The 25,000-nt window shown below is 41.7% G+C and overlaps 3 protein-coding genes across 3 annotated transcripts in view; 2 read left to right on the plus strand and 1 right to left on the minus strand.

Moving 5' to 3' along the window:
* The first annotated feature begins 1,809 nt into the window (after nt 1-1,809).
* LOC133642088 (uncharacterized) lies at nt 1,810-15,833 on the plus strand. Its single transcript, XM_062036229.1, has 3 exons — nt 1,810-2,194; nt 11,249-11,451; nt 15,554-15,833. Exons 1-3 carry the CDS (start codon nt 1,810-1,812, stop codon nt 15,800-15,802), a joined length of 837 nt encoding a protein of 278 aa, XP_061892213.1. The 3' UTR covers nt 15,803-15,833.
* On the plus strand, nt 12,697-14,968 carry LOC133665217 (uncharacterized protein K02A2.6-like). Its single transcript, XM_062070469.1, has one exon. The coding sequence runs from the start codon at nt 12,697-12,699 to the stop codon at nt 14,086-14,088; it is 1,392 nt and encodes a 463-aa protein (XP_061926453.1). The 3' UTR covers nt 14,089-14,968.
* A 1,743-nt stretch (nt 15,834-17,576) lies between the features above and the next one.
* nfat5b (nuclear factor of activated T cells 5b) overlaps nt 17,577-25,000 on the minus strand; it is a 93,448-nt gene continuing 86,024 nt past the window's right edge. Inside the window, 3 exon segments of the mRNA XM_062028345.1 lie at nt 17,577-21,207; nt 23,081-24,764; nt 24,884-24,987. Of these exon segments, the coding sequence (XP_061884329.1) occupies nt 20,966-21,207; nt 23,081-24,764; nt 24,884-24,987 (2,030 nt within the window). The 3' untranslated portion in view covers nt 17,577-20,965.

Genomic DNA, 25,000 nt, shown 5'->3' on the forward strand with positions numbered 1-25,000 from the left:
AGCAGAACTCCGGTACAATCAGCCAGTTTGCCCTCCTAAATGTCGAAGGGAAGATGTTTTTCTCCATCCTGATCAAGAGGTTGACCAGCTACCTCACAAGCAACAGGTACATCGACACCAGCTGCCAGAAGGCAGGCGTGCCAGGCTTCCCAGGCTATGTGGAACACTCTGCAGTAATATGGGAGCAGATCCAAAGGGCGAAGAGAGAGAGAGGTGACCTGCATGTCGTGTGGCTCGACCTTGCCAACGCATACTGGTCTCTGCCCCACCAACTCATCGAGTTCGCCCTGGACTTATTCCATGTACCAGTCTGCATCAGAGCCCTGGTAGCCAAGTACTTTGGAGACCTCCAGATGTGCTGCACTCATCAGGACTTCACAACAGGCTGGCAACAGCTGGAAGTAGGCATCACCATGGGATGTTCAATCTCGCCCATCCTGTTCGTTGCAGCCTTCGAGATCATCCTCATAGGGGCTAGGAAGATGGTCGGAGGAGTGAAACTGCCTTCAGGACAAAGGCTACCAGCAGTGAGAGGCTACATGGATGATATCACCACCATACTTCAGACAGCAGCATGTACAACAAGACTGCTGAAGAGGATCGACGAGCTTGTGGGCTGGGCAAGGATGAAGATCAAACCCCCCAAATCACGCAGTCTGTCTATCAGGAAAGGAGTCAGGAGTGACAACATCATCTTTGTCGCAGGCGGTGAGAACATCCCATTGCTGGCAGATCAACCTGTTCATAGCCTGGGTCGCACCTACACAGCAGAGCTCTCTGACAGGCAGATGGGGGATACGGTGAGGAAGCAGCTCGCAGATGGCCTGGCCAAGATAAATCAAAGCCAACTCCCTGGGAAGTACAAAGTATGGTTCTACCAGTTCATACTGTACCAAAGGGTGATGTGGCCACTGAAGATGAGCGAAATCCCCTCCTCAGTGGTAAGCAAGATGGACGGGGTGGAAAACTCGTTCATCAGAAAGTGTCTGGGACTACCAAGGTGCTTCTCAGACGTAGGCCTCTTTGGTAGGAACTCTCTTCAACTACAACTGCAATCCATCAGCCTGGGATACAAGCAAGAGAAGGCTCGGCTGGTGCTGGAGCTGAAGGAATCCACTGACCAGCTGGTGAGAGCAGCGGGCACCCAGATAAGAACAGGAAGAAAGTGGAAAGCCCAAGAAGAGGTCGACACGGCGATCTGCAGGCTGGAGCACCATGAAGTGGTCGGCAGAGTTCAGGAACGTCGAGCAGGCCTTGGGAGGGGCGAGGCTCCCTTGTTCTGGTCAAAGGCTTCCAAAGAAGACCAGAGAGCCATGGTGGTGGCAGAAGTGGCAAGAAATGAGCAGGAATGCTTAAAAATCAAAGCGGTGTCCCAGGGCCAGCAAGGTCATTGGACATTGTGGGAAGGTCTCACAGACAGGACTATGTCATGGTCTGATCTGTGGAAGATTCCCCAAGCCAGGCTCAGCTTCCTGATCAGAGCAACGTACGACACCTTGCCTTGTCCCCGAAAACCTCCACCAATGGTTTGGTGCAGAGGAGACCTGTCCCCTCTGCAACACCATCAACGCAAGCCTACACATCCTGTCGGGCTGCACGACAGCGTTGTCGCAAGGCCTCTACAGATGGCGACACAACCAAGTCCTGAAAAAGCTGGCAGAGGTGTCAGAGACCTGCAGAAAGGAGGCGAATAGCAGACCTTCCGCTCCAGCCAGACATCCCATCCGATTCGCGAGGACTGGAGAGTGTGCCAAATACCCCCGCTAGAGAGCTACAGCGAGACTCCTCTCACCAGGAAATGAGTGGAGCATGAGGGTCGACCTGGGGAAGCAGCTCCAGTTCCCCAGGGAGATCGTCGAAACATTGCTACGGCCAGACCTGGTCTTCTGGTCAGAGGTTTGCAAGACGGTTCTTCTGGTCGAGCTCACTGTCCCATGGGAGGGGGGGTTGGAGGCTGCTTATGAGCGAGAGCGAGCCAAGTACTCTGACCTGGCAGCAGAGTGCAGGGAGGCTGGCTGGAAAGCTGTCATCTGCCCTTTGGAAGTGCGGTGTAGGGGCTTCGTGGGTTCCTCAACTGCCCGCCTACTCCGAGACATTGTATGCACAGGAGCGGGGCATCGGAAAACCATGAAAGAGCTGGCCGAGGAGGTGGACAAAGGCAGCTTCTGGCTGTGGCTAAGGAGGAAGCAAAAGAGTTGGGGGGCAAACACCTAGGACATCAGCAGGGGGTGGCAGGGATATAGCCCTGCCATCGCTCCGCCACCATGAGACGTTCTGGGGTTAAAGGAGCAAAACGTTAATGAATGGTGGTCCCCAGCTGATGACCCGTTTATGCCCACAGAGGTGTTCGGTGAGGTGTCACAGCACACCTGTCGAAAGGCACTGGAGGAGGTGCGTCAGGCAGCAATGCCCAGCAGGAATTACATCACCTGTATCTTGATATGTACACACACACACACACACACACACACACATATATATATATATATATATATATATATATATATACCATAATTTCCGGACTATAACCCGCACCTGACTATAAGCCGCACCAGCTAAATTTAGGGGAAAATACAGATTGCTCCATATATAAGCCGCACCCGACTATAAGCCGCAGGCGTTTTGATGTGTAATTACCGTAGTATATAGGGGTTCCTGCTACCACGGAGGGGATTGTCGGGACAGAGATGACTGTTTGGGAACGCAAAGCGTCCCATTTATTAACAATAAATCTTTCAATCATTCAATCAAACTTTCACATCTTTGACATGGCGAACAGCATTCGTGCAGAGTACAAATAATACAACGGTATTACCGGTAGTCAGTCTTTAATCATTGTGTCATCGTCTTCCTCCTGCTGGACCTACTCTATATTTTATGCTGCTGCTGTCATATATACTGTATATACTGTAATATTGTACATGGTCATTGGTTTATATTGTATATATGTTATAGACATAATATGATATATCTGTATATAAATTATTCTGTACACATATTATGTATATATTCGTATATATGTTAGATTTTTTTTATAGCTTTTTTAGTCTATTTATACCTGCATTGTCCTTTCCATCCTTACACTTTCCATCATTGTAACTGAGCTACTGTGTTGAACAATTTCCCTTGTGGATCATTAAAGTTTGTCTAAGTCTAAGTCTAAGTACTAAAACCACCGAAATCCTCTTCGTCGGTGTCGGAGAAGAACAGGTCCTAAATGGCGTCGTCAGCCACTCTCTCCTTTGTTCTCACTCTCAAAACCTTCCTCTTCGTCAGTGGAATCAACGGCTCCGGCCATCTGCTTTTATTAACTCTGAAGGATTTTTTTGTCTTTTTGCATTGAATCAGTTCTTCATGCTGCCGTCTCCAACGTCTCACCATTGATTCATTGATGTCAAGGGTACGTGCAGCAGCTCTATTTCCTTCTTTGACAGCCAGATCGATTGCCTTTAACTTAAAAGCAGCATCATATGCACTTCTCCGTTTGTTTTCCATATTGAGGGTGTTTGCATGAACACTTCCTTCGCGCAAACTGTCGCTGACGCTCTCCTACACTTTGTTTTGCTCTGGTTACCTGGCGCCAGATGTCTGCCTCGGTCTCGCGCATCCTCGGTAGTGCGCGCCCCTGGTTACCGTAAGCCGTAAAAAAAAGCCGCACCGTCGTAAAAGCCGCAGGGACCAAAACGAGGGGAAAAAGTAACGGCTTATAGTCCGGAAATTACGGTGTATATATATATATATATATATATATATATATATATATATATATATATACATACATACATACACATATATATACACTAGAGATGCGCGGATAGGCAATTATTTAATCCGCAACTGCATCACAAAAGTCGTCATCCACCCGCCATCCACCCGAACTAACATTTTATCAAAACCACAACCGCCCGCCACCCGCCACCCACCCGTTGTTATATATCTAATATAGACGATGCAAGGCATTAGTGAGGTTAGAAAGCTTTTGCCTGTTAAAGAAGGAGACTGATCCAATGCAGCAGAGACATTCAATGCGTGCCACGCATTAATATCTCTTGGCCAAGCATTAGAGGCTAAGAGATATTAATGCGTGATAATATTATTTATCATTATTATAATATTATTGTCATTTCCATTAAGAAAGTGTTGACTATTATTGTTATTTTTTTCCCCTGGTCTTTAGTATTCCCTTTTTTAGTTTGTCGCGTACCACGTTTGCTGCCGGCGTTGCCATCTTTTTATTTTTTTATTTTTCTGCTGTTGTGTTGTGGTGTGCTGTGTCACGCTAATTTCTTCCCCCTACAAACCCCCCCCCCCCATTTACTTCCGTGGTCATGTTTCCTCTTACGTCATTGACAGCGATCGATAGCACTTCGGCTTTGACTGCCAGTCGCTGGAAGGATACTTCGTCTTTGACAGCTGCTGGAATCTGAAGAAATCGATTATTGTTTTTTTTTGTACAGGCGCGAAACAGGACAGTCGCGTGCCGGTTAAGGACCCCCGGCAACTTTGTAATTTTATTGGACGCAGCCCCGGAAGTAAATGGGGGGAAGGTTTTTGTAGGGGGGAAGAAATTTGGCGTGACAGCTGCAGCAGTGCCTGATGAATAATTGCCTGTTTCAAAGAGTGCTGCTCGTTTTTCGTATGTGGGTAACAACATTTACTATGTATATATATTTCCGAATTGGTTCAAACGCCACCCGCCCGAATCTATTTAAAATCTATTTTTTTCGTCATGCATCCGCCCGACCTGCGGATTATCCGCGGACTCCGCGGTTGGGTCCGCAAACCGCGCATCTCTAATATACACACATATATATATACATATATATACACATATATATGCACACATTATATATATATATATATATATATATATATATATATATATATATATATATATATATATATATATATATATATATATATATATATATATATATATATATATATATATATATATATATATGTATATATACATATATACATATACATATATATATATACATATACATATATATATATACATATATATATATAAATATAAATATATATATACATAAATATATATATATATATATATATATATATATATATATATACACACACATATATATACACACACACATATAGATACATATATATACATATACAGTATATATACACATATATACACATATGTATATACATATGTATGTATATGTATATATATGTATATATACATATATACATACTGTATATACACACACATATAAATATACATATACATATATATACATGCATACATACATATATATACAGTACATGTATACTGTATATACATATATACACATACATACACACATTTATATATATATATATTTATATACATATATACATATTTATATACATATATACACACATATACACACGTATTTACATATATATACATATATACATACACATATATATACATATATGTATATATACTGTATATACACATATATGTACACATATATACATATATATGTACACATACTGTATGTGCATACATATATATATACTACCGTTCAAAAGTTTGGGGTCACATTGAAATGTCCTTCATTTTGAAGGAAAAGCGCTGTACTTTTCAATGAAGATAACTTTAAACTAGTCTTAACTTTAAAGAAATACACTCTATACATTGCTAATGTGGTAAATGACTATTCTAGCTGCAAATGTCTGGTTTTTGGTGCAATATCTACATAGGTGTATAGAGGCCCATTTCCAGAAACTATCACTCCAGTGTTCTAATGGTACAATGTGTTTGCTCATTGGCTCAGAAGGCTAATTGATGATTAGAAAACTCTTGTGCAATCATGTTCATACAACTGAAAACAATTTAGCTCGTTACAGAAGCTACAAAACTGACCTTCCGTTGAGCAGATTGAGTTTCTGGAGCATCACATTTGTGGGGTCAATTAAACGCTCAAAATGGCCAGAAAAAGAGAACTTTCATCTGAAACTCGACAGTCTATTCTTGTTCTTAGAAATGAAGGCTATTCCACAAAATTGTGTGGGTGACCCCAAACTTTTGAACGGTAGTATATATATATATATATATATATATATATATATATATATATATATATATATATATATATATATATATATATATATATATATATATGGGAAATGGGAACAGGGGTTAGTGCATGTGCCTCACAATATGAAGATCCTGGGTTCAATCCTGGGCTCTGGGTTTTTCTGTGTGGAGTTTGCATGTCCTCCCCGTGACTGCGTGGGTTCCCTCCGGGTACTCCAGCTTCCTCCCACCTCCAAAGACATGCACCTGGGGATAGGTTGATTGGCAACACTACATTGGCTCTAGTGTGTGAATGTGAGTGTGAATGTTGTCTGTCTATCTGTGTTGGCCCTGTGATGAGGTGGCGACTTGTCCAGGGTGTACCCCGACTTCCGCCCGAATGCAGCTGAGATAGGCTCCAGCACCCCCCGCGACCCCGAACGGGACAAGCGGTAGAAAATGGATGGATGGACTTTAGCGTGCACTAACAGAAAAAAGCATGAACATTAGACTAACCAAATACTGTCCCATTACTTTTAGTTCATCGCTGTAAAATGTAACATCATTGTTTTGTTATTTATATTCCCAAGCATCTGGAAGACTGTATTTATTTATATAGTTTTCACTAAAAAGGTTGACAACAATGTGATGATAGTTCCTTAACAAAGCGACCAACAAAGGAATGAGACACAGCGGTGATGAGAGGGTTCCTGATGTAAACCACATGGTATAGTCCCTGCTTCCATTCCGCTCGGGACTTGAAGCTGAGTCCTCCTGAACGAGACGAGCTCGCTAAGCAGCGAGCTAAAAGCCCATGCTGTCAAACCAGTGTCCAGGAGGTTTAGCAACGTAGACACTGGCTGGCCTCTGTTACACTCACACTTCTGGCCTTTCTTGATGCAAATTCATCAATAATTTATTCATATGAAATGTGCTCTCCTATTGTGTGCCTATTCAGGGGCCGTCAGCGCTCAACACCAAATCAACACAGGGTACCCCTGATTCACTAATCCATCAAAAATATGCCACCACTATTTGACAAGACAACAGCACTCTATGATGTAGTGAATCCGGAAAGTATTCACAGCACTTCACTTTTTCCACATTTTGTTATGTTACAGCCTTATTTCAAAATAAAATATAAAAATGTTTGTTCTCAAAGAGTATACAGAATCGGGTTGTCTCGATACCAATATTTTGGTACCAAAATGTGTTTCGATACTTTTCTAAATAAAGGGGACCACAAAAATGGCATTATTGGCTTTATTTTAACAAAAAACCTTACGGTATATTAAACATATGTTTCTTATTGCAATCGAAGAAACATTTTGTCATTAAATAAAATAGTGAACATACTAGACAACTTGTCTTTTAGTATTAAGTAAGCAAACAAAGGCTCCTAATTAGTCTGCTGACGTATGCAGTAACATATTGTGTCATTTCTCATTCTATTATTTTGTCAAAATTATAAAGGACAAGTGGTAAAAAATGAATTATTAATCTACTTGTTCATTTACTGTTAATATCTGGTTATTTTCCGTTTCAGCATGTTCCATCTACACTTCTGTTAAAATGTAATAAACACTTATTCTTCTGTTGTTTGGATGCTTTAAATTAGTTTTGGATGATACCACAAATTTAGGTATCAATCCGATACCAAGTAGTTACAGGATCATACATTTATCATAATTTAAGTTCTCATGTGTCCAGGGACGTATTTCCGGAATTTAAAAATATAATATTAATAAAAATGTTGTGATGATAAAAAATAGTGATGTTATCATATTGGTATTGACTAGATGCGCTCCTATACTTGGTATCATTAAAGTGGATGTCAGGTGTAGAGCCACACATGGCATCTGTTTACATTGTGACGCCGGTGAGCTATCGTATCCTGTCACAGTGTGTAGTAAAGCGTGTTTAGCTATTCCTCGTCCTGCAGGGATGATACTTGTAAAAAAACTCACTTTATTTGTTGCAATGGAGGCGAGGATTAGTGATTTAGAAGAAGCTAAAACACTGCCGATTGTGGATGGACATTAGCCGCTAACTATTTAGCCATGTCGTAAAGCACCTCTTCCTGTAGGCGTTTCAGTGTTATAACTTCACCTTTATCGTTAGTTTTTAAGCCAAAATGCGTCCGTTCTCCCTTTTCTGTCTACACACCGTGTCTACTTGTAAGTACTCTGTGATTGTGTGCTGCCGAACATGCTCCTCTGCTCATAAAACCAGCAATGTCACGACGTGACAACGCGGCGTCATGCATGTAAAAAAAAAAAAGGCTTTTATACTTTTCAAACAGAGTATAGTACCGTTTTTTATTCATTAGTACCGTGATACTGTACAACCCTAATACAGACAATACTCCATAATGACAACGTGAAAAGTTTTTATTTTTTATTTTTTTTATAATTTGCAAATTCATTAAAAATAAAAATTTTAAAAAAAATCACATGTACATTAGTATTTACAGCCTTTGCTCAATACTTTGTTGATGCACCTTTGGCAGCAATGACAGCCCCAAATCTTTTTGAAAACCTATCTTTGGGCAGTTTCGCCCATTCTTCTTTGCTTTTTCCTCTTTGCAGCATCTCTCAAACGCCATCAGATTAGATGGAAAGTGTTGGTTTTCATCCAGGATGTCTCTGTACATTGCGGCATTCATTTTAGTCTCGTCAGAGAGGTAAACAAGAACCTGATGGTCACTGTCAGAACTACAGCATTCCTCTGTGGAGAGACCAGAACCTTCCAGAAAGACAACTGTCTCTGCAGCAAACTACTAATCAGGTCTGTTTGGTAAAGTAGCCAGAGGGAAGCCATTTCTAAGTAAAACTTTACTGACATGCACCTGAAAGACTCTCAGACCATGAGAAACAAAGTTCTCTGGTCTGATGAGACAAAGATTGAACTCTTTGACATGCATGCCAGGCATTATGTTTGGAGGAAACCAGGCACCCTCATCACCAGGCCAATACTGTCCCTACAGTGAAGCATGGTGATGGCAGCATCATGCTGTGGGAATGTTTTTCAGTGACAGGAACTGGGAGACTAATATGGATGGAGAGAAAGATGAATGCAGCAATGTACAGAGACATCCTGGATGAAAAACAATGCTTTCCATCCAACCTGGTGTAGCTTGAGAGGTGCTGCAATGAGGAATAAGCGAAACTGCCCAAAGATAAGTATGCCAAGCTTGCAGAGGTGGGTAGTAACGCGCTACATTTACTCCGTTACATCTACTTGAGTAACTTTTGGGATAAATTGTACTTCTAAGAGTAGTTTTAATGCAACATTACTTTTACTTGAGTATATTTATAGAGAAGAAACGCTACTTTTACTCCGCTCCATTTATCTACATTCAGCTCGCTACTAGCTACTCATTTTTATCGATCTGTTAATGCACGCTTTGTTTGTTTTGGTTTGTCAGACAGACCTTCAAAGTAGGATCTATCGCATGCCTGCGTTTCACCAATCAAATGCAGTCACAGGTGACGTTTGACTCCGTTTCACAAATCAAACAGAGCCAGGCGGCTGACCGCCTGGCAAAACAACAACAAGCTTAAGCTTACATGAACTCAACGTCACATTTGAGGAAGCACATCGCGGTAAGTAACCTTAGTAGATATTTTGGCTGTCACCGTAGGCTGATGTTAGCTTCCCTGCTATGAATCACTGTCAAATGTACATCGTGTGGGGACATTTATTAACACACTGCAGCCTCATAGACAGACAGAGACACACACACACACGCACAGTCGCATACACACTCACGCATGCATAGAAACACCAATCAGAAGTGCACAGTGTGTTCTCAGGTGCAGCCCACACCTATCAGTTTATGGTTTGCGTAAAGGCTAACTTGTTATTTTCCTTTGTAATCTCTGCCCACTGAGTCTATGGTGCTGTTAAGTTATTGTGGCTCAATTTGCCTTAATTTTTTTTATGTTAATGTATTATTATTTAATATATATTATTGTTTTAGTTGCTTAGGCGATATTCCTAGCTCTGAATTTGCTCATTGCTATTTTTATGTTTTTGTGCATTATTTGTTGCCGTCATCATTAAACGAACAGGTTACTCATCAGTTACTCAGTACTTGAGTAGTTTTTTCACAACATACTTTTTACTTTTACTCAAGTAAATATTTGGGTGACTACTCCTTACTTTTACTTGAGTAATAAATCTCTAAAGTAACAGTACTCTTACTTGAGTACAATTTCTGGCTACTCTACCCACCTCTGCAAGCTTGTGGCATCATGTGCAAACAGACTTGGGGCTGTAATTGTTGCCAAATGAGCATCAACAAAGTATTGAGTTTGAGTTTATTTTGAGTTTGAGTTTATTTTTATTTTGAACATGCAAGCATACAACATGATACATCACAATTTCCAGTTTCTCTTTTCAACATGTTCGAAAAGGAGTAGTGTTGTGTATTAACAGTCCTAGTTTTGTCCCTGCTGAGTTACCGTCATGCCTCCTGCTCTTGATGTCACTTCCTGTATCATACAGAGTTGTTGTTGACCTCGACAGTAGTAAACGTGAAGCTACAGAGCAACCAAGGTTTCCGTGTCCTTATTATTATTGGTGTAATGCCCAACCATATATATGGGTATATAACAATTGGCGACGAGGTGGTGCGTCCTCACATTGTGTGTTTATTGTTTACCTTCCGTGTTTTTTTTTGTTTTTTTTGACGAGCAACCGCGGGATACAGGCAGGGGGTGCTGCCTACTTGCTGGAGAGTGGATGACCAGCATGTTACAGAGCACAGCTCTATTGCAAGAGAAAGGCACGTTTCCGTGGTAAAAGACACTTGGAGAAGAGAAGAAAAGACATTGACATACATCCAATTTCTGAAGCAGAGGAATATATTGGGGACATTTTTTGAACATGGCTGCACTGATTGAACATATTGGACCTTTTGAGGAGGACACAGAACAGTGGAGTTCATACACTGAGAGGTTTGAGTATTTTGTACTGGCTAACAAAATTGAAGATGATGTTTTGGTGCCAACATTTTTGAGTGTTATAGGAGGTAAAACATTCACCCTATTGCGCAGTCTACTCCAGCCTGACAAGCCAGGAGACAAATCCTATTGGGAAATAGTGACAATATTGGGGGATCACTACTCTCCTAAGCCACTGCTAATTGCAGAGAGATTCAGATTCCATAAAAGGAACCAAGAGGAGGGTGAATCTGTCTAATTGCAGAGAGATTCAGATTCCATAAAAGGAACCAAGAGGAGGGTGAATCTGTCTCACAGTTCATAGCTGTATTGAAACGGTTGTCTGAACATTGTGAATTTGGACTTTCACTCAATGACACCATACGTGACAGACTGGTGTGTGGTCTACGCAGTGAGGCCATCCAGAAACGACTGCTTACGGAGGCTGATCTAACCCTGGAAAAGACGGTGCGTATAAGTACATCAATAGAGATGGCTGCCCATGAAGCACAGCAGTTAAGTGCCTCAGTTCAAGTTAATAAATTGTCTTTGGAACCACAAAACAAGGCGACAGCTGGCAATCCATGCTACCGCTGTGGGAGGCCGGGACATCAGTCATCAGAGTGTTGGTGTAAGGACCTGGACTGTAGAAACTGCGGGAAGAAAGGACACATCGAACGTGCCTGTAAAGCGAAAAAGGCTCAGACGAGCAAACAGCACACTGAGACCAAAAAAAGTGGTTTCCAATGGAACAAGAGAAAACAGGTGAATATGGTGGAACGTGACCAGGATGAATCGAGCGACTGTGATTCTGATGATGAGATCACAGTGCATGTTTTATCTGTCAGGGACAGTGATGATGGATATTGGGTCACACCACTGTTGGAGAACCATCCTATAAGAATGCAAGTAGACACTGGTTCACGTGTATCGATGGTATCAGAAGCTGTTTACAGGGAGAAACTGCAGCACCTTGTGCTACAACCAACCCGGCTGAAGTTAAGGACCTACACAGGAGAACCGGTCCCAGTGCTGGGAGTTGTGGATGTGACAGTGGAACACAACGGACAGGAAAATACTCTTCCACTGTACATCATTCAAGGGAAACGGCCAGCATTGCTAGGCCGCCGATGGCTGGAGAAGCTCAGTCTGAATTGGCAGGAAGTATTCCTAGTTAGGGGTGGGGACACAGGGCCACTACAGGGGATTCTAAAGACACATTCCCCCGTTTTTGATGGAGAACTTGGCAGCATGAAAGACATTACAGTTAAGCTGACAGTGAAACCAGGAAGCGTGCCAAAAGCTTTCAAAGCTAGACCTGTTCCATATGCCATAAAACCGAAGGTGGAGGCAGAATTAGCCAGGTTAGTGAAGAGTGGAGTACTGGAACCAGTGAGCACAAGCGAATGGGCAACCCCGATTGTTCCAGTCATGAAAAAGGATGGAACTCCACGGATCTGTGGTGACTTTAAAGTCACATTGAACCCTGTCCTACATGCTGAGAAGTATCCTTTGCCCATTATTGAGGAGCTTTTTGCAGGCCTAGCTGGAGGCCAGAAGTTTAGTTAGATAGATTTATGTCAGGCCTATCTACAAATGCATGTGGATTCAGAGTCACAAGAGTTGTTGACTATAGTGACACACAAAGGCCTGTATAAGTACCGCAGGCTCCCTTTTGGAATTACCTCTGCCCCAGCACTTTTCCAAAGAGCCATGGACCAGATTCTCAGTGGGATACCAGGGGTCCAGTGCTATCTCGATGATCTGCTCATCACGAGACCGGATGAGCAGTCACACTTGAGGAATCTGGACATCACACTGCAAAGATTGGAGGAATATGGCCTGAGAGTTCGGAAGGATAAGTGTGAGTTTTTCCGGCCTTCTGTTGAATACCTGGAGCATGTAATCGACAGCACAGGACTCCACAAGGCACCATCAAAGGTGAAGGCTGTTGTAGAGGCTCCATCTCCGAAGAATGTAAGTCAGCTGAGGTCGTTCCTGGGCCTCCTAACATACTATGCAAAGTTTGTGCCTAACCTCGCAAATGCATTGAAACCTCTGCATGAATTTCTGAACAAAACTAAGAAATGGAAGTGGATGTATAAATGTGAGACAGCTTTCAAGGAAGTGAAGACAGCGCTGTCACAATCTGAGGTCCTCACTCATTTTGACCCCACATTGCCAATTCAGCTGGCATGTGACGCCTCACCTTATGGTGTGGGGGCAGTAGTGTCACACATAATGCCATCGGGCGATGAAAGGCCCATCGCTTTTGCATCAAGGACATTGAGTAAAGCAGAAAGCAATTACGCCCAAATCGAGCGTGAGGCACTATCTATAGTGTTTGGGGTGAAAAGATTTCACCAGTACCTTTATGGCAGAAAATTCACGTTATTGACTGACCATCGGCCTCTCACCTCCATTTTTGGTTCCCATACTGGCATTCCATCGCTTGTTGCCAGCCGTATGCAGCGATGGGCTCTTTTACTGTCTGCCCACCAGTACGACATTAAATATAGGAAGGCAGATCAGCACGGAAATGCTGATGGGCTGTCAAGACTTCCACTGCCGGTCACACACATTGAGCCGAAACAGGCTGAGATATTCTACTTCAAGGAAGCGGCTGCTACCCCAGTGACCTCAGCTCATGTGAAGAGACACACTCGCAATGACCCAATCCTGTCTGAAGTTATGGACATCATTGCTTGCGGCAGAAAAGGAGATATGACCCAAAGCTTAAAGCCATATCTGATGAGGAGAAATGAGCTTTCAGTACAGTCTGGATGCTTATTGTGGGGCTATCGTGTCATTATTCCTCCACCATTAAGAGAAAAAGTGCTTGATGAGCTTCACTCTGGGCACTGTGGTGTAGTGCGAATGAAAGAAATGGCACGCAGCTATTTCTGGTGGCCAAGCCTGGATGCAGCTATAGAAGAAAAAGCCAAGTCATGCTCTGCCTGCCAGAAACTGAGAAACCTCCCACAGCTGGCTCCCTTGCATCCGTGGGACTGGCCTGAGGAACCATGGCAAAGAGTCCATGTTGATTTTGCTGGACCACTGGAGAACCACATGTTCTTAGTTGTAATTGACGCTCATAGCAAATGACCTGAGGTCGCTGTCATGAAGAGCACCTCGTCAGAGAGAACCATTGAAGAGTTGAGATCCATTTTCAGTCGTAATGGTCTGCCACAGCAGTTGGTTAGCGACAATGGTCCACAACTGGTGTCAGAAGAATTTAAGGCGTTCATGGAGGAGAATGGTATTCAGCACATCAAGTCTGCGCCCTATCATGCGGCTACAAATGGGCTTGCGGAAAGATTTGTACAGGCTCTGAAGAAAGCTCTCAAGTCCTCCCCAAGCACACAAACCCTTAACAGGCGCCTCAATGCTTTCTTGTTGGCATATCGTCCCCTGCCTCAGCGATGTTCAAGAGACAACTCTGCACTCGACTAGATCTCCTGAAACCTCTAAAGACAAGAGAGGTTGTGCATCAGCAACAGGTTAACCAACGAACGAGATTTCTCTACAGAATTTCCTCTCTGGTCAACAAAAGCACCTTGAGGATTCTGGCGGGAACTCTCGTTCAACCCTTTTTCGATTACGCATGCACCTCCTGGTACCCTAGCACCTCCAAAACCCTCAAATCTAAACTCCAAACATCTCAGAACAAGCTAGTCAGGTTACTTCTAGACCTCCACCCCAGATCCCACCTCACTCCTACCCACTTCTCTAAAGTGGGCTGGCTCAAGGTGGAGGACAGAGTTAAACAACTTGCACTGAGCCTAGTCTATAAAATCCGCTACACCTCCCTGATACCGAAGTACATGTCAAACTACTTCCTTAACGTAAATGACCGCCATAACCACAACACCAGGGGGTGCTCCACTAACCACGTTAAACCCAGATTCCGAACTAACAAAGGTCTTAACTCATTCTCTTTCTATGCCACATCAATGTGGAATGCGCTCCCAACAGGTATAAAAGAAAGGGCATCTCTATCCTCCTTCAAAACCGCTATAAAAGTTCACCTCCAGGCAGCTACAACCCTAAACTAACACCCTCCCCGGATTGCTAATAATCAAATGTAAACAATCAAATGCAGATTCTTTTTCTTATGCCTTCTGATCTCTCTCTCTCTCTCTCTCTATGTCCACTACTTGATGTCCATATCCCCACCCCCCCACCCCCTCCACCCCACCCCCCCTCCACACTCCTGATTGTAAATAATGTAAATAATTCAATGTGATTATCTTGTGTGATGACTGTATTATGATGATAGTATATATCTGTATCATGAATCAATTTAAGTGGACCCCGACTTAAACAAGTTGAAAAACTTATTCGGGTGTTACCATTTAGTGGTCAATTGTACGGAATATGTACTTCACTGTGCAACCTACTAATAAAAGTCTCAATCAATCAATCAATCAGGCTCAAGTGGAAAGACGGGCAAATGCAAAATTGCGGAGTTTCATGGTAGGAGACCGGGTTCTTGCTAGGAACTACACCGACATAAAGTGGGTGCCTGCGACCATTGTTTCCAAAACAGGTCCTGTCTCATATACTGTAGAAACCAGTGACCATCGCATCTGGAGAAGACACCTCGACCAAATGCTGCACACTTCGGGGTCTCATGATGACTCACGCCAGCCGACATCTTTTGTTCCGGAGCTGTGTCCTTCCCTGGAGCAGCCTCAAACCCCAGACACGGCTGCTGTTCGAAGTGCACCTGGATCTGCTCCTGGCACACCGGAACCTGCACGAGTACCTGCCTCAGGTTTCACTTCACCCAGACCAGAACCCACACCATCTACAGTGACCGAAATGCCTAGAGGTCGTGTTTACCCTCAACGAGAAAGACGACCCCCAGATAGACTGTCATTGTAGTCTAGGCGCTGACCCGTGTCATTGGGGCAGAATAATCCCCAGGGTTCAGTTTGGGATTGAGGTAGTCCACCCTCATTCTCTAGTTCAGGCAAGTGTTGTATTTGGTTAAAAGTTATCGTTGAACAGTTTATATTTCACAAAAGAGACTGACGTGTTTTTGAAGTTGGCTTTGATTTTGTTATTTTATTTTTGTTAAGGGAACCTTAAAAGTAAGAGGGGAGGGATGTTGTGTATTAACAGTCCTAGTTTTGTCCCTGCTGAGTTACCGTCATGCCTCCTGCTCTTGATGTCACTTCCTGTATCATACAGAGTTGTTGTTGACCTCAACAGTAGTAAACGTGAAGCTACAGAGCAACCAAGGTTTCCGTGTCCTTATTATTATTGGTGTAATGCCCAACCATATATATGGGTATATAACAAGTAGGAAGAAGCAGAGTTTATTTAATCCTACCCCTTTTCTTTTACATAACAGTTGTTAAAACTTTTGTTCACTTCCTGTTCTCAATTTATTCACAATATACTCAATAAGTAATCAAAATACAAATAAATAAATAATACTCGGTGAAGTAAGTTACATTTCATATAGTGAGATGAGTAAGATTATTTTGAAAATGAACGGATGGATGGATGAAATAAATTCAGAATGTTTATCATGTTTCTTCTTCTTCGTACTTTGTAAACACTTTTAAGTTTGAAGAGTTTCTTGAATTGTATTGTATATTAGTACATTGTTTGATTGCTTTGCTTAATCTATTCCATAATTTAATTCCACATACTGATATACTGAAGGTCTTAAGTGTTGTACGTGCATACAAATGTTTTAAATTACATTTTTCTCTAAGATTATATTTCTCCTCTTTTTTTGAGAAGAATTGTTGTATATTCTTGGGTAGCAGGTTATAGTTTGCTTTGTGTATAATTTTAGCTGTTTGCAAATTCACTGTCGCGGAATTTCAGTATTTTTGATTCAATAAATAAAGGGTTTGTATGTTGTCTATATCCAACATTATGTATTATTCTAACTGATCTTTTTTGTAACACTGTTAATGAATGAAGTGTACTTTTGTAATTATTTCCCCATATTTCTGCACAATAACTCAGACATGTAACACTAGTGAGCAGTAGAGAATATGAAGTGATTTTTGGTCTAAAACATGTTTTGCTTTATTCATTATTGACGTGTTTCTTGCTACTTTATGTTGTATATTTTTTACATGAGATTTCCAGTTCAATTTATCATCAATCATTGTACCTAGAATTTGGTATCATTTACTCTTTCAATTTCTATTCCGTCTATTTGTATTTGTAAAAGTATTGCACAAAGGCTGTGAATATTTATTTAAATGTTATTTTTAATACATTTAGCTTTTTTTCTTTAAATTGTTTTTATTGTTTTGTCATTACGGGATATAGTCTCTAGAATTTTGAGGACAACAATAAATATATTCTATTTTGGAATAAGGCTGTAACATACAGTGTGGAAAAAAGTGAAGCGTAGATACTTTCCAGATGCACTGTACATGCATACATTCAATTTCTTTGAGTACTTTTTAAAAGTGCTATATAGATAAAAATGAATGTTTACTATTATGAAAAAAACACTGAGCTCCCAGAAACCTGCTTTCTTTTTGATATTAATATCCAAAATTTTCACAAAAATATTTTTCCCCAATGCAATACAAAACATAAAATAAAGGCCACAAAACTTCATAATAAAAGTATACATGTTTAATATAGATCAGATACATTTACAGAAAAATGTCCTCAACAAAGGGTGAACATACAGTTTTTTTGATAGTTGTTCACATGGTTTGAAACCAAAATCTATTTACTGGATTAAAACTGGGGGAGTGCTTCCCCTGTGTTGGGAGACTTTAAATGTGTCAAAGATGAAGAGAAAATGAACATTGTTTGTCGCAGAACAAATGCAGGTATTGTGCCCCACTCATAATTAAAAATTAAATAGGATTGAATCTAGCTTGTACTGATTTTTTTCCTAGTTTGGTTATCTCAAGTTCTTAGAGTAATCAAAAGAGATTAAGCACCACTGCTCTGCTAAAATAGAGCCTAGATAAAATGCAAACATTCACATAAAACATCCAAGCAAAAAGGGATTATTACATCATCCAATAAAAAACTTGTTGGAAATTTCCAAGGAAAAGAACAGAATGGAATGAAAAACTTTGGCTACAGCCCCTAAAGTTAAAAAGTGAGCTGCTATATAGAAAAATACATCTTCAAACACTAACAAGTCTACATTTACAGTATACATATCCGCTGCATAGCAGTTCCAGAAAATATGTTCATCCATGTGGTTTGACATTGATGCGCTGCATACTTCAGTACAAATAGGTTAGATCGGGACAGAGATTGCACAACACATTGAATATATCTATCATAATTATTAGCACATTCACTCGGCTTGCAAGTTGGGTGTTAAACAAACCAAATACAAATCTGTCAGTTTCACACACATATGCAATATCTACAAGCATATTTGTTTTATACTTTGACAAGTAGCTAACTGGTAATGGTAAAAAATAAATATCTTGTTCTCTTGAAAGAAACAAAATAAGTGTGTGTATTATTTCATCCACATGTTAATGTACGCACCTCCCCAGTGTATATTAAAGCATTCTAAAATCAGTCAGATGTCATGCCATTCTGTGCAATCACATTGAGTACTCTATTCGCCTGCCTAAATGTTATAATACTGAAAAGTTTGTCTTTGAAAGGATAATGGAGTGCCAAAAATTCCAGTTAATAACTTTGAATCAATTACCTAAATCACCAGAATGTACTTGTATAAAAGGATGTGTGTGTTGGTTTTTTTGCAAGAAATTTCACTTTTCTCTGTCATATAGCAACCGTTACACAGCATTGGTCACAGAAAGATAAAAAACAGAAAGTGACACACAAATAAAACATATATGCCTTAGAAGACAACGTTCTATAGCAACAAACAAAGTACAATCATAAATATTTAAAAGGTAGCAATCTTGGTTCTTCAATTTCACAAGTTTTCAAGCGTGCCAACAACGTACGTAGCTGTCAGGTGTCCTTCTGGAGTAACGTCCCACTGAACAACAGATGTGCTCAAACCAACATAGCACGCCATGAATCACATTAATCAAGGGTACACATCTCCATTACCTAAGGTGACTGATTGCATTTCTTACAAACTGTGCACAAATAGGACATTTGAGACACTGTATTAAGTATTTTGTCAGAGACCAGCCCCTTGTTCACAGAAATATGAAATGTTCCAACCATTTTTTTTAAATAACAAGGGAGCACGATAAAATACCAGAAACAAAAAAAGGAGGACTTTGCTATTTGATGGGAGATGTTTTTTTTTTAAATTATGTATAATAAATGGCACAGTAGAAAAAAACTAAATAGAAGCCATAAAACTGGCCCTTCCTCAAGATTTATACAAAGCAAGCCAATTCTCATCAACTCCAAGAATGACTGAAGTAAAATATTGACAAATTAATGTTTATCAGTGACTAGATGCCGTGCATTAAAGAAGTCCAGAAGGCATTTTTTGACATTTGGAAATGTTAAAGGGATCTTGTATCTCTTACTGCAGCGTGAGGACTTCAACTCGAAGTCTTTAGTCCTGAATTACACCTCCTGTCTAAAGCTCAGTGTCGTAAACTATTTGGCTTAGGTTAGCTTGATTTGCTTGCAGTATACTTCACAATCATGGTAAAGACCGGAAAATGGCTGCCCCTCGTTGGTAGGGAGAACCTGATTTCAGGAAATTCAGTCAGTTTTAAAGACAGCTTGGAACACCTAAAGCCAAAACAGCATACGTTCTCAAGATCTTGTAAGCAGAAACAGCCAAGAAAACATTCCTTCCTGGCATAGGCAAGCTTTTGAAGCGTAAGAATTCAATTCTAGGTTAGGCGTACCTGACGCAGAGTGATTCGATCAATATGACACTTCCAAAGGACAAATGACAAAATATTTAAGTATTTTACATTCTGTGTTATTTGGTATATGTAGTCTAATGAATAAATATTCCTCAGTTATCTTAAAGTCAGTGCTACTTTCTGTCACATTTAGTCATACGGCTAACAAAATAATGCCACAAAACCTCGAGGGGAAATTATAGTTAGTTTCAGAAACCCTGTGACAAAATATTGTCGATCTGATTAAAATGTATCTAAAACACATTTTGGTCCATGCGGAGATCAAGTAATGCTCTAAAGCAGTACTTTTCAATTACCGGTATTTTCTGTCATGAACCCCCTGGGGAACAGAAATTAATTACTATTAGGAACTGGATATTTATTTGTCTGTACGGACAGTGCAAGTTAAATTGTTTAAATATCCCGCTAACTACTTTTTCTTGTCCCAAAAGTTGTCCCTATCTCTACCTCTGCCAGCTCTGTACACCTGTTCCTGTGTACTTACAACTTCTACTAGGTGGAACAGGGAGCCTGTTGATTAGATTGAGCATTGCTGCCACCTTACTGCAGGTGAATACCAGAGTGTAGACAGAAATAATCAAACTCTCCCCTGCTGCTCGCGATTCCCCAGGGGTTCCAGATCCACTATTTGAGGAACACAGGTCTAAACACACCAATATGTCAATATTAGTCTATATGTTACGACATAACTGCATAAGAGCATCTCCATTTCATTTCTCCATCTCCTGTATTCCTTCTCTTGGTAAACTTTCTGTACTATTTTCTAATCTCACTACCATCACATTACAGTCACACTACAGTCTTTCCTGCCATGCACTCCAACTCCTGGGAAATAAGGAGAGGAACACATGCAGGACACATGGGAACATTTTAGGGGCACTTCTACACATATTCAATAACACAATTAGTTCATTAAGCAATACTTCTATTTCACTCAGATCTAGTTCACTTTAAGAAGTTTTCAAGGAGACATCTCAAGGCAAATAATACGTAACAATCAGTGTTTCTTCAAATTCTCATGTCTAAGGAGACCAAATTCAATGCCAGAAGATCATTCCATTGCTCAGGTAAATGTACAAAGCTTCCAATACATCTTGATACACATAATAGTTTTGACTCCTTGTTTACGTTTGATAATATAACAATAAAATGTATGATTAGTATGAACGCGTTAAGCTGCTGCCCGGCTCTTGTAAGCAGCTGACCAACAGGTCATCAATCTTCTCCATATTCTGTGAGGCATTCATGCTGCTCCGCCCCGTCACCGACTGTGACAGCGACTGGCTGTAGAGCGACTGAATTCGGGCCTCACTTTCTCTTTGGTTATGGCCAGACTGGCTGATGGCTATGATCTGATCCGACAGTGTGTTTCCCGGTGCATTCATCAGCTGACCACATTCTGCAAAGTGGAGAACAGATTAGGATAATCAGACTACACACACCGCTATCAATATATGTTATGGACTTAATATCGAAATAAAGTACAGTAAGTCAGCCAAGTATTTTTAATTAGTTTCAAAAGCTAACAATTCAATACCGCTTCTCTAAATGTATGTTGCATACCTACTAAACGTCTTCCTGGTGAGGTTTTCCCTGCATTGATGCCCAGGAGGAGGCCTTGAAGCAGATCTAGTTAGGGCTGCACAATTAATCTAATTTTAATCACGATTTGGGCGATCATGATTAAAATGAGGTTGATCGTTGGCGATAATAACATTGAAAAAGCAGGCTCCAATTCATATCCAATCAAGCAAATTCACAGTTGTGGTGGCAGAAAATCAACAGTCGCTTGCCTTGAAGCCCCATGAGGCGGCTTCCTCCCAACGCCACAGGCAATTGGGCATGGGCCACAAAGCTCAGTGACCACGCTGACCACCTCCCCGGCCAGCGTTATAAAACTTCTCCTGGGCTGCTATAGCCAGTCCACGTTTCACTTTTGTGGAGTCTTCGGCGTGTGTTAAAGACTGCACAGCTGTTATTAAAGATTAAAGGAGTGGACGCCTGCACAACACACAGCTTTGCTTGTCTCCTCAGAGGTCTAGCAGGATTAACGGTTAGTAATTGTGCTAAATGGATACTGGAGACACTTTTCCGTTGAGTGCCAAAGCCGGCGTGACTTGCTCCCATTGGAATTTGTGCACCCTCTGCATCTGTGCATGCGTATGGATCCAGGGATTGCATTAATGTATTTGCTCATTGAAGGACTCTCATGTAAATACAATCGTTACACTAGACAACGCTACATTTTTGTTATTTAATTTACCTGTTTCACACTACAAACGATCAAATGTATGATTGGGGGTGTCCAATTACTGACGCACAGGCCACATGCGGAACGTGGCTGTTTTTTATGAACCCAAAAAACCCGTCACAAATGAATAAATAGAGCTAAAGGCATCATGTAATGATGAAATGTTAACACTAATAATGAACAATAACAAAGATTTGTCTTTGACTGCGTGGTTCAGATGGTAGAGCAGTCATACAGAAACTTGAGGGTTCCTGGGTTGAATCGAGGTTCCGCCATTCTAGCCACTGCCATTGTGTCCTTGGACAGGATACTTCACCCACCTTGCTCCCGGTGCCGCCACAGTGGTATAGGGAACTTCAGATGGAAATGAGCAACTACGCTATAATCTCATTTACAGTCTGTACAGCAGATTGTTAATATCCTGGGTTCGAGCTCTGTGTGGAGTTTGCATGTTTTTTCTGTGATTGCGTGGGTTTCCTCCGAGTACTCCAGTTTCCTCCCACCTCGAAAAGACATGCACCTGGGGAGTGGTTGATTGGCAACGCTAAATTGGACCTATGTGTGTGTGCAAATTGTTGTCTCTCTATCTGTGTTGGCCCTGCGATGAGCTGGCCATTTGTCCAGGGTGTACCTGCCCTATGCCCGAGTGCTACTGGGGTATACAATTCCAAGTTAAATGATGGTGTCAGGTTAAACCCCGCCACCTTCGGATTGCCGACCAGTGAAAAACACTATGTTTTAACTGACATAATGAATGCTTGTGATTAATAATCAGGCTGTCTATTTTGATATAAAAATATTGCCCATTATTGTGCAGCCCTACATCTATGACACACTAGAGGGAGATTTGAGAAACCATAGCGCCCAAAGACTCATCAATAGTAACACGATTTGAATTGGATTTCAAATCAGTGAAGAAAGCCTTAGTAACTTGAATTTATTTTTATCCAGATTATTTCATGGATAGCACAACTTCTTCTACAAGAGTAACTTTTGCTTTAACACTATTAACATTTCTCACCATTTGGAATGCCAAAAAGGAAGAGTTCAGGTTGTTGAGGCTGGCTTGGCTGGCTGATGGTCCCACTGACTGTAGACTGAAACAGTGTTCCCGGCTGCTGGACAGGCGAAGAGGTGGTCGTTTGTAGGTTTGTCACACCGTTCTGCGAGCCAAACATGGCTGACTGTGCGAGTTCCTGAACAGCCAGTCCGTCCTGCAGGGAGGTTATGTTTGGTTGAGGCATGAAGAGTCCCGCAGATTGCTCTTGCCTATTGCTTGTGGTTGTTCCAAACTGCATTGGTTGCTGATCCTGAAACAGCACTTGCTGACATGTTTCATTAGGATTACTTAAGGCCATGGGCTCCGAGCGGTCCTGCTGGTTTACCGTCACTATACGAGCTTGAGAGAAAAGCAATGAAGGGTTCTGTGTCTCTGGGGAGACTACACTGCTGGTGGTCAATGGAGGAATCTGCCCCTGATTGGTGAACAGGATGCTGGAAGTCTGGTCCGAGGTGGACAGGGGGTTGTTACAGAATAGTAGACCGGCCTGTGGTTGTTGCTGTTGACCTGCAGACAGTGTGTTTGCAGCTGTATGCTGAGTGATGTTCTGAAACAGAGCTTGCTGTTGAGATGTCTGGGAAGGCTGCTGTTGCTCCATTGGCGCACCTTGATGAATGGGAGAGAGCTGTGTGGGAGTCTGAAATGCTGTTTGCTGCTCAGGTGCAGGTGTTTGCAGAGCATTGAGGAAGGCTAGTTGCTGCTGCGGGCTGCTACTGTTTGTAAGCTGAGATGAAAGAGATGACTGGGGAAGGAAAAGACTCGAGGGTGGGGGTTGCTGGACTGGAGACTGTAGAACTGTCATAGTGTTGGTGTTTTGGAAGCATGCGGCCTGCACCTGCTCTTGAGTGTTAGAGGCTTTCTGGCTATGAAACAGACCTCCTTGGGAATCTTGTGCTTTGGCCAAAGGATTTGTACTGTGGAACGTTGGTGGTGAGGGCTGTGAGGGTGTCTGCTGGAGGAAGTTAGTTTGAATAGAAAGCAGTTCATTGGTCTGCTGATAGAGAGCTGTGTGTTGTTGCTGCTGCTGCTGCGTCTGCTGGAAGAGAGCTTGGTTTGCTACAACACCTGGTGAGGAGCCCTGCTGCTCCACGCTAACATGCTGTATCTGAATTTGTGACTGAAATATCCGGTGTTGTAGGTTCTCCAAAGCCTGCTGTTGCTGCTGAATATGCTGTTGTTGCTGCTGAATTTGCTGCTGCTGCTTTTGAATTTGTTGGTTTTGTATCTGTTGGTGCTGAATGTGTTGCTGTTGGTTGGTCATTGAGTTGTTACTACAGAATCCTTGAGGGTTCAGTTGTCTTACTGCTTCTTCTAGCTGGGCTACTCCATCTGAAGGGAACATGGACAGTTGCTGCTGTTGCGGTGGTGGATCGCCACAAAGTCCTCCAACAGAACCAGAGCTACTGACTTGGGTTTTTTGCCCAAGACCAACGGTTTGCTCAAGGAGGAACTGCTGGGAGCTAACTTCTCGCAGCAGTTCCTGCTTCTGGATTGTAGTTAAAGGCTCTGTATTGGAAAAAAATTGGGCATGACTTTTGCCAGAATCACCAGCAGGCTGTGCCATTGTGTTGGAAAATTCTCTGTTCTTATTCTGATGGCCTGTAGACATGTCTAAGTTCTGCTGCACTGGACAGAGATCCTGAGTCTGCCGGTAGAACAAAGAAAACGAAAAAAACAAACATTTAAAGTACATTTTAAATCGTATTAATTATTGATCACATTTTCATGCTGTATTTATTATATAATGAGGTTAAAAAAAATCACCTTAAACACCCCAGAGGATTGAAGGTTGTTTGTGACCTCCATTGGAGTGACTTCTTCTTTCTTCACTTGAGGCAGAAGTGGAGGCATCAAGGCACTATTTAGAACTGCAACAATCAA

This window comes from Entelurus aequoreus, linkage group LG02 (genome assembly GCF_033978785.1).
Source record: "Entelurus aequoreus isolate RoL-2023_Sb linkage group LG02, RoL_Eaeq_v1.1, whole genome shotgun sequence".
Lineage (NCBI taxonomy): Eukaryota > Metazoa > Chordata > Actinopteri > Syngnathiformes > Syngnathidae > Entelurus > Entelurus aequoreus.